The sequence below is a fragment of the Vespa velutina genome, chromosome 23, assembly GCF_912470025.1.
Source record: "Vespa velutina chromosome 23, iVesVel2.1, whole genome shotgun sequence".
NCBI classification, from domain to species: domain Eukaryota; kingdom Metazoa; phylum Arthropoda; class Insecta; order Hymenoptera; family Vespidae; genus Vespa; species Vespa velutina.
In genome coordinates this window covers 1088511-1100000 of record NC_062210.1, presented here as the reverse complement: position 1 = coordinate 1100000, position 11490 = coordinate 1088511, and the positions used below count along the sequence as shown (strand labels likewise).

The following is an 11490-nucleotide window of genomic DNA, read 5'->3' as shown; positions in this document are numbered from 1 at the left end:
ATCCCAGGAATTCAACGACGAAAGCTAACAGTGTCATAATGATCCTCTGAGCGGAACACGATCGCCATAAATCAGTCTACATACCTCCTCTTACGGTATATACTTGGCTTAACGCGGGATTCATTAGAATTTTTTTCTCTCTTTTCGTTCTTTTTTTTCTTCTTCTTTTCTTCTTTTTCTTCTTTTCCCCTTTTTTTTCTTCTTTTTTACTTTTTGTTCTTTTATTTTTTTCTTTGTTCTTCTTTTATCCTCCCTTTTTTTTTTCTTTTCCTTTTTCGCTTGCTCGTTTGTTCGTTTGTTTGTGCGTGTATCTGTTTCTTTTCTTTCTCTCTCTTTCTCTCACTTTATTTGGTTAATTCGTTTACCAGGGAAAGTATTCTATCAGGCAAATAGCTTGCAAATGGCAGTCGATTAATTCGAATTATTTATTCAGCTGTTAAAGGCTGTCTAAGGCTTTAGAATCGTTGCTTCTCTTATACTTGAAAATTTCTCACAATATGTCGTCAGATTTCATCATTCATGATAATGTCACTTTCACATTTCCCGAAGAATTCGATTATTCAGCGAAATTCATTTTACTTCGAACTAAATTGATCCAATTGATCGAATTGATACATTAATTAAACAGACATATACATTATGTCAAGAAAGAAAAAGACAAATCTAATAAATTCCCTAATAAGAATGAATTGTTTCACCTCCATTAGATCTTATTTAAATTCTATTCATCTTTACTCACGTTTCTCAATAAATTATTTCTCTTGTTCTCTGTTACGAAAGTTTAAATAATTAACGGCAGAGATTTTAGAACCTAACCATCTGATAAGGTATAATAAACGATAAAGTTAAGGATGTTTATGGACGAGTACTCTCTCATCTCTTCATGTCGCGATTAAGTCTATCGAACAAGAGAAGGAGGAGGAGGAGGAGGAGGAGGAGGAGGAGGAGAAGAAGGAGAGAATCACGAAACGACGGTAAAAGATCATTGAAACGATAAAGGCCCAATTTCTGGATCTCTCAGTGATCCAGTTCTTTACACTTGACCAGGTTTCTCACTGAGTTATGGCCCTCCATCAATCCTTTTATCCTTCTACCAAGACTTTAGCCTCCGGCATTTAGTAAACTTTCTTTCATCCTTCGTCTTCTTCCTTCTTTCTTTCTTTCTTTCTTTCTATCTTCTTCTTCTTCTTCTTCTTCTTCTTTTTTCCTTTCTCTTTCTTCCTTCGTCCTTCGTCCTATTTCCTTTACCCTTCTCTTGTTTATTATAATCTTCAGCTTCTCTATCCTTTTCTTTTTTAATTTTTCTCTCTCTCTCTCTCTTTCTTTATTTCTATTTTTTTTTTGTCAATTTCTTTCTTTCTTCTTTTCCTTGTCTCTGAACCACCCTCTTTTCGAGTAATCATCTCTCTCTTTTTCTTTCTCTTTTTCTTTTTTTCTCTTTCTCATTCTTCCCCTACTCTCTCCCTCCCTTCTTACTACTACTAATCCTCTTTTAACTTTTCTCTTTGCTCATTGCAATTTTGTCGACGACCTACTTCCCAAGATCGTATCTTCTTTTCCACTTTTTTTCTACTCCTTGATCTTTCTTTCCTTTTCTTCCTTTTTTTTCTTTTGCTTTTCGTTTCCTCCTCATCTCTTCCTTTACTCCCATCCTTCTTCTCTTCTCTTTTCCTTGAAATACTATCTTCCAATCTCTTTTGACGATTTGTTTTTGATCTTCTTCTTCTTCTTCTTCTTCTTCTTCTTTTTCTTCTTCTTCTTCGTCGTCTTCTTCTTCTTCTTTTTAATTTTTCTTTCTTTCTCTTTTTTTACGATTTTATTTACTACCTCGAAATAAGTTTATTACTCTCGTTCCTTTTCATTTTAATCTTTCCTTTTCTTATTTTTCTACAATTTGTAAGACTTGCGTTTAAATACAGATGTGTATATATATATATATGTGTATGAATGAGTGTATGTGTATGCGTATATATTCATTTTATAGTTCAATTATCATTAAAGAGAGAGAGAGAGAGAGAGAGAGAGAGAGAGAGAGAGGGAAGTGTCTCCATTCGCTGATGTTTTCTCTGAAAATGTCCTTGAAGTAAGAATTATTAACATTGTTACGGCAAAACGTAAGAGTCTTTAAATATCACCTGTCTTTATGTTGTCATTAGAGAGCTATTAGCGCGGTTAGAGCGTTATTAAGAATATAGGTCTTTCCCTTTTTAGTAGCGGTTCACACGATCTTCTCACCTGTAAAGGCGCAACACCTAACTTAGTGACTTTCTAGTATTTACTGTGTTAATAATCTCGGATTGGTTAATTCGTCCCCACGAAATAATAATTCCAATAATTTTTCAATATTGTCGGAAAGAGAAATATAAAAAGAAAAGGAAAACGAGAAAAAAAACTATCGTAACAGAAGAAGCAAAAGGGCTCACGAGGAGTGGCCCTTGTACGACGAGTTTAGCCCACCCAAGTGACGGCCGGCGTTTTTAAGATCGTCTAAATTTCCGCAATGCGGTACGACGCGGAACGTTACGCACAGAGATGCCATGGATCTCTATCTATATGAACTTAACGCGTGGCTTCTTCCATGAGAGTTTCTACCTTTACAATAGTGCTAATGCATGATTTTCTTCGAGAGTGGGCAGTGGCGTAGCCAAAGGCGTTATGCCAATGCCGACAGTTACGATCGAATTGTAAATCCGTTTGCTCGTAAACGCTGCTCACGTATATGAATGTAACTCTATATATGTATGTATGTACGTATATATATATATATGTATGTATGTGTGTGTGTATATGTATGTATGCATGTACCTACCGACGTACGGCATTTATATATCATTGCAGTTTTCTTTTCTTTCTTTTTTCTTTTTTGTTTTTTTTTTATTTCCTTTCATCTTATGCATCCGCTTTTCTACTTGAAAATATGTAATAAAATATACAGAAATTCTAATTATTGACAATGGATTTAAGAAATGCACCTTTCTTTGTTTCTATTATTATGGTTTTTTTTTGATATGGGATACTGTGACGTTAACGTGTGTGTGTGTGAGAGAGAGAGAGAGAGAGAGAGAGAGAGAGAGAGAGAGAGACAGAGAGAAATAATAATGAGATAAATGAAAATAAAAAAAAAAAAAAGAATTTCTAATTATCAGATTATAATTGAAAATATATTTAATAATGAAACTTCTTTTTCCATAGAATGTTATTTTTATCGATGAACATAAATGATGTCTAATATAATAGTAAATATATAAAATAAATAGGATATGGGGGATGGGGGCGAACGGAGGTTAGAACAAACGAGGTAGATATAATATGAAAGAAAAAAAAAAAAAAAACGTACAGAAAAAAAAACTCATTAGACATAACATAGATTTTAATGTAATATCTAATAGTTAATTTTGCATTAAGATAATAGATTCTCAATTACCGTAAAATTTTGACGCAGTTAAGCGAATAAACTGGGATTCATTAGTGACCGATGTGTTAATTAGTTTCAGATTACTCTTCTTTGATTATAATGATGAATAGATATATCCTAGAGATTATTATCTTTTCATTTGGTATATAATAACGAAGTATAGAATATCATATTGAAAGATCACGACTATTGATTTTGTCATGATATATATATATATAAAAAATAATAAAAAACATTTAATTGAAGCGTTAATTAATATGTCCAATATTCTTCTTGAAATCGTGACGGTGTATACAGGATCGAAGAAAAGTTCTTGGGCTTGTAATCTTACAATCTGAAAAAAAAAGAAATAGAAAAGAGGGAAAAAAAAACAAAAGAAAATTAGTTGAAAAAATATCGAAAGGAAATAATTGATTTTTAATGTCGCTTGAAATCTATCGATCGAAACTTTCACAATTTTACATCTCAATCGATTTTATGCGTTTAGACGTATTTTGAAATTAATGATATTCTTTAATAAAATGTCTCTCCATATGTGTGTACGTGCGTGCGTGTGTATGTGTGTGTATATATATATATATATATATATATATATATATATATTTATATAACGCCTTTCGATATGTAGATATTCTGGAATTTATTACTTTTGAAAAAAAAAAAAAAAAAAAGAAAAAAATATATATGGAAATAACGTGTATCATGTAAGATTGGAATTGACGTGTATCACATGTAAGATTAGATATTTTTTATTTTACTCAAGAAAGAAAAAAGAAGAAAAAAAAAAAGAAAAAAAGAAAAGGAGAAAAAAACGGGAAAAAGAAAGAAAGGAAAAAAAAAGCAAAAAAATAAGAAAATAGAAAAGCTCTTCGACTGTAAAATTCAAATGACCGTAGAAATATTTTCCTCGGTCTCGTGCGATAGCAAAATGAGATAACGAGTTACGGTATCTTTGTACGACTATACCTACACGTTAAAACGATTTTCCAACGATTCAGAAGATTAGAGCCTTAGCACGATGCTCTTTCATCGAAACGCGGCGCTCACGACTTTGAATTTAATAAAGCGTCAACCATCGGCATTCTAACGGCGATCGATACACGGAGACGATCAATTTGGATTCTTATCGATCTTTCTGTTTCTATCTATCGATCCGTTGTAATGATCAATGCGGTAGAATGATGCGCACGATGTCCCGCAGGCCTATCGTTATTAAATTATATATATATATATATATATGTATGTGTGTGTGTGTGTGTGTGTGTGTGTGTGTATGTTAGTAGACATACGAATAGATCAGCTGACTGAACTTAACTAAATCTAAATGATTCTCTTATCGAATAAGATCGTTCTACTTGAATGAATTCTTGGCAGTGTGTCAACGTCGTGCAATATTATTTCTTATTCCGGATCTATAGAGAATAGAATTGGCTATGATCCAAAATAAAGATAACAAAAAAAAAAAAATCAAGAGAGAGAGAGAGAGAGAGAGAAAATGTCTATAGTATGTCCATCGAAAAGTTTGAAGAATTTGGCGAGATGCCTGAACAATTTTCATTTCCTTTCTATTTCATTAGCATAGTAATACGATAGTTTGCACGCTTATCGTACCGTTCGAAAGTTTCCAAGATCAAGTAGGTGTAGTCGTAAACGTGTTAGTATGTATATATGTATGTATGTATGTATGTCGAGCATCGAATAATGACGGACACTTGAGTGAAAAGAGACTGTATAAAATCGATCCAAACTAGGACGGTGTAAGGAACACTGAAGTAATTATATCACTCAGAAAGAATGAAATATATGTATGAGTATATTATATGCATACATACATACATATATATATATATATATATATATATATATATATCTCACATACGATGATCATGAATCTTATCGAAACGATCGGCTCGATAGAAAAGTATAATGGCGACTCTATCGAGAGATAGAATTAGAAATGCGATCTTTGATAGGATTGAAAGTAGGAAGGTGTAAAGGTACATAAATGTAACTGTATATATCTACGTGTGTATCTATTCATATATATATATATATATATATATATATATATATATATATATATATATATCGCTTCCTGCCGTTCCGATAGATGAATTAAATCGGTCATAAGCAATTCTATGAATCTTGACTTGGCACAAGTATGAAATAAGGACAAATACAGCGATTGCTATTACCAGGCAAAAGGGACCGTGACAGGCGGGGATTAGAGGAAAGAGGAAGAGGAATAGAGAAAAGGGATAAAGAGAAACGAGGATGCTATTAGAGCCTCGTGAGAAATTCCAATGTGTGTACATACTGTTATTATATCTATGTATTTCAAGTACTATCTTAATTATTTGAAAAATTTCGAATGTTTATTCAGAATTATTCATCTATGTAAATATTTAAATATTATCTTACATATACGTGTAAACCAATCGAATCTAATGGATTTTCTATTATTGCCATGATGCATACGTTCTCACATATCTTACGATTAATTTATGTATATTTTCTAATTTCACTTAACGATTGTGGCAATATCATTAGTATGATAAATATTTTGATTACAGTTCGGAACAGACGAAGGATGGATTGAGCCTTCTAATTCTTGGCGAATCTAATGAATGTTTGGATCTATTGGACAAAGCGTTGGTTCTATTACAAGTAAGATTTTAATCGAGAAAATTATTAATCGATTGTTCTTATTAAATGTTTGTATTTAAAAAAGAAAAGAAAAAAGAAAAAAAAAAAAAAAAGAAAAAAAGAATAAATCGTACAATGACATTCAACGTTTCGATTTTTATTCGTTTGTTATTATTATTATTTTTATTTTTTAATGTTTTCAATTAATTAATCAATTAATTCTTTCACATTAATTCTATCTTAATTATAGGGAAGAATCAACGTGAGTCATGCTTTCGTTTTACGAAGTACCAATACAGAAAGCTCAATGAACGACTCCATGTTACCTCTAAGTCGTGTTAAGGTAAGTCAAAAGAAACGATAAAAATCATTTAAAGAGTTCAAACGTACCTTTTATTTAATTGATATAATCTTTTTTCCTTTCTTTCCTTTTTTTTTTTTATTTTTCTTTTTATTTCTTGTTCTTTGTTTCGTTCCCATTTCCGTCCATTCTTTTCTCTTTGACGATCTTTATTTCCAGAGTACGATATCAAAGTTTTCGTCGATTTGTCGAGTAGTACAAATGCATGTACTCCATGTACATACTTATTTACTACCACTTTATATTTGTCGTATGAAAACAATATTGGTACGACTATGTATTTGAATACAAGAATGTACTCTTTACTCGCTTCATCGACCTCTCGCCCTTTCACCTCCTTTATTTCTCGTGAATGCACCCTTTGTTATCAGTATCGGTATACTCGAATCAATATTGTGTTACCGACAAAGGGATATTCAATTTTATTGAATGTTCTTTGATTCGTTAAAATGTCAATTTCTTTCAATTCCTTCCTATCCAAACGTACCCTGCCTATGCGTTCCCATGCCAATCGAAAATGATTTTCAATTTTATTCCTAAATATATATATATAAATAAATATTTTCTTTATTATTATTTTTATTATTATTATTATTATTATTATTATTATTAATCGGCATGCATAATTTATAAATAAATTTCATTATTCTTTCAGACAATTGTAATAACAGACACGATTAACAATAAATTTATACAAAGAGAAAGGCGCGAGGTGAATTATGATCAAACGCAATGGATAACATTTTACAAGGTAATTTATATCATTGATTATGATTATATGTAAATATGTAAATATTCTTGGATATTATCCCTTAATATATATTTTCTTTTCTTTCTTTTTCCTTTCTTTTTTTTTTCCTTTTTGTTTTTTTTTTTTTCTTGTGTTCTATGATTTGGACTTTTTATTAATAAATAGAATAACTATATAGCTATAGTTATTCAAGTATACCTTTTTTTTTTTACAAAATTTCTCTTTCTCTCTCTTACACACACACACACACACACACACATTCTTTCTCTCTTTCTCTCTTCCCCTCGATGATGTGATACCTACTTTAAATCGTATTCATCATCGAGTATCAAATTGCTTAAAACTGACGATGAGATGTTAGGCGGGGGGAAGGACGGGTTAAGTTAAAGAAAGAAAGAAAAAAAAAAAGAAAAAGAAAAAAGAAATGAAGAGGAATCACGATCGATACTATTTATTCGCCATCATTCATCTTGGTAATTCGAAAGTCGCGACAAATTGCTATCAAAACTGCCGCTTCTGTCGGACCGGATGGTGAAAGATTGGTGTGTAGTACGTTTGCCGATTGACTTAAATGTCATTACAGTGATTCGGCAGCTTTTCGATGAAATAAATATACGAGGGCCGGATTCGAACGAGCGAACATAATTGTGCCGATTCGGCGGCCATTCGTATCTCTCTTGCCTCTTAAGCCGGAGTCGCAATTATTTTTGGCGAATTTATGGCACGACCGATGGATACCACTGACCGATGGGTTTTATACTATTATTTTGACAGTGGCTCTCAATGCACTCGTCTGACAATTATTGCTTGTTTGTTTTTTTTTTTTTTCTTTTTTATTTTTTTTCTTTCGATTTAATTCACCCATAAAATTTGTTTGAAACCGAATCGATTGTACCATCGTTAAAAAAAAAAAAAACGAAAAAGAAACAAAAAAAAAACTTTTCACATCTCGTACGTTGTAAGCTTTCCTTTTTTTGTTCGACGACGACGGTACCGAAAAAATTGTTATAAATTTTTCATACTTCAATAGAAATCGTTCGAAATTTTAATTAAACTTTTCTTTTAAAGTGCTTTTTCTTTTTTATAATTAAAAAAATAAAATTTAATATAATGTAATTATATTGAATTATGGTCAATTATACTGAGAGTTTTTGATCGAATAAAATAAAAAAAAAAAAGAACAAAAAAAAAAAAGAAAAACTCCAAAAAGAGACTACAATTATATATCGATGGCGCTTCGCTTTATACTATTTCGCACGCATCTGGAAAATTCTCGAGTGGAAAGTAAACCCTTATGGAGTTTCTAACTAAACTTCTAAGTTTTCTTTTCTTTTCTTTCCTTTTCTTTTCTTTTTTTTTTTTTTTTCTTTTGAAGAATCCAAGGAACGAGAGAATTTACTACTATATGCACCCGCCGTACTCCGTGCCGACAGAACCGAGTATTTAACCTCGAAGGTTACGAGAAGGTACTTCTTCACCGTACGGATTATCGCGTAAGCGCTTTTACGGGTGCCCAGATCTTTTGTACCGCCGACAAAAGACGAGGAGAGTGAGAGTAAAGAGCCATGAGCAAGAGAAAGAGAGAGAGAGAGAGAGAGAGAGGGAAAGAGAATTTTAACTAACACACTCAACGAGAAGCTATTTCTCAACACACACATACATACATATATATACACACCCACACACACAAACACATCTTACTTCACAACTTACTTCATTGCGTTTCGTATCTCCTCATTATCGATTCGATCCCATCGATCCAACCTTACAATCTTCACCCTTAAAATCCTCTTCCTTTCCCTCCTCTATTCCCTATACTCCTTCTCAATTTTATTAAAATTCATTTCCATTTTTGAATTTTGCAATCTAATCATTATTACAATCTTCATTAACGTTCAATGTTTTAATAATCATCGTCGGAATATTTGAACAAGATCAAGGTCTCGTATAATTGTTGACCTCGAGAGACCAATCATTCAGATTGAACCGAAGTTATATCAAGATGATGATAGCCCAGGGCAATGATCGATCGTCGTAATGTAACGTAAGTCCGTCCGTCCGTCCGTCCGATCAATCGATCGATCGATCGATCGATCGGTCTATCGAACGATCGATCGAACGATCGATCAATCCGGCAAATAATTTTACGGAATAAGACATCAATCGAAAGAACATGTAAAAGGATTCAATCGGTTCTCCTTCCTGTTCGTAGGTGTTCCCCTTCATTTCTCTAAACTCATCGGCTAGTCAAAACTTCGTTATCTTATCTTTTTACGTTTATGCCGATTGCGTTCATGTTCTTAAATATATCTTCGTTTTATTACGCTTAGTCATCATACCTTCACGTTCCTTTATGACTTTTATAGCTCAGACAAACGATTAATAAGTAGAATAACGTTTGACGTAATCGTTCGCGGATAGGTATATATATATATGTATTTTCTTTTTTTTTTCTATCGAATAAATATCCTATTACACGTTCGAGTAATTAAAGGTAAATTAAGTAAACATTTTCATAAATTCCATATAGATGAATAAAACTCTACGAACTAGTAAATAAAATTCAATATGAATGAATTCATCGGTCTAAATCGTTTGAACTAAATACCAATGTGATGTGTCAATTAATTATCGCATAGATTTATTAAATTATTACTCTTCTGTTTTATAATACTGTATAATTGAACGGTGAATACGTTTACTTCTGTTTATGACGTGGATAGATCTTTTTTTTTTTTTTTTTAACGATTTTCTTAAAAATACGTATGCCTTTTTATATTTTAATATATCTACGGTGGATTGAAGATAATTTAATAAAATTTATACTTTGATAAATGGACGTTTTAAAAAACAAAAAATAATAATAATATTTATATTTAATTGTATGTATGTATATATGTATGTATGTTTACGCGCGTGTATATGGGTTTGTGTTTGTGTGTGTATGTGATATAGTCAGATTTCCTGCTTTTAAATATTTTATACTGAATATTATATTTTATATAATAGAAATAGTATTATCTTACTTACTAGAGATTAATTAACCCACTATAACTCAAGTTTCTAACTTCGTATTTAAAAAAAGAAAAAAGTTATATAACGTGAAACTTAAAGCGTAATTTATGCTAGTATAATTATATCGTACTAAGTATACGTAACTTATACTTAGAAAATATTACCTATCGGTATATAAAATAACCTGTTATAGTTTTGTGACGATAAAATAAGTTTACATTGAAAAGAAAAAAAATAGAGATATATTATAATAAATGAGCGTAATTAAACAATTCCATGTAGGATCAATTATGATAAAAATCTCTTGTAGATTTAACTCTTGTAAAAAATTATTTTTAATTATTTTTAATTAGGATAATTTTATATATATACATATATATATATAAATATTTGATATGTAACTTAAAAATTACATGAATTTATAGATTCTATAAAGGTTTAATCATAATGGAAATTTTCCATTCGATAAATTCACACATATATTTAAAATTCACAATTCTAATATCATGAAATATCTATGACATTTTTATTTCATTCTAATATAAAATAAATTCTCTTTATTATCGTCATATTCTAATAAATATTTTTAAAGTGTAGAATTTATTTTCTTCCATTCAACCATTGCACCGAGATTACACTTACACATAAGTATTTTCATTTGAATAATTATTGATCTAATAAATAAAAAAAAGTCTTAAATTTAATAACTTAAATCGAATTAAATAATAAACGTATTTAAAAGAATATTAATCTTAAATGTTTAATTACGAGCAAGAAATATTTCGTTACGTATCGTTTTGAATAAATTAAACAAAAAATATAGATTTTCAATTTAATTGATATCCTTTCGTTTTTGTCCATTAAGGAATACGATGGGCTAATGAGCGAATGGCATGCAGCTGGACGAAGATTAGCGCTCGAAATGTCAGAGTTAAAGGAATGCACGAGTTTGTCTGGCACCTTGACGCCTCTCGGTCGGCTCCTAACGGACCCAACATTGAGAAGAACGTCCAGGGATGCTGAAGTAGCCATTGCGGCTTTGGAGGAGCGGGCTACGTCACTTTTACACGTCGATTACGTCAAGTGAGTTTTCCAAATTCATTTCAAATTTCATTTACACAATTTTATTTTCATCGATTCAATGTTAAAATTATAATCCTTTTTTTATTTCTCAAATTTTTCTTCTTTCTCACTTCTCTCTCTCTCTCTCTCTTTCTCCTTTCAGCCTAACATAGAAAGTCGTAAATACTATCAGAAAGCCGGAAGTTGATACGTTGATTAGTCACGCTTAGTTTTACCTTT

At 31.1% G+C, this 11490-nt stretch overlaps 1 protein-coding gene across 2 annotated transcripts in view; it reads left to right on the top strand.

The window, feature by feature from the left end:
• Positions 1-11490, top strand: part of LOC124956711 — a 338980-nt gene that overhangs the window by 219772 nt on the left and 107718 nt on the right. For both annotated transcript variants that reach the window (XM_047512882.1, XM_047512883.1), the window contains exons 8-11: positions 5989-6082; positions 6312-6404; positions 7078-7173; positions 11054-11271. In XM_047512882.1, the coding sequence (XP_047368838.1) occupies positions 5989-6082; positions 6312-6404; positions 7078-7173; positions 11054-11271 (501 nt within the window). The remainder of the gene's footprint in view (positions 1-5988; positions 6083-6311; positions 6405-7077; positions 7174-11053; positions 11272-11490) is intronic.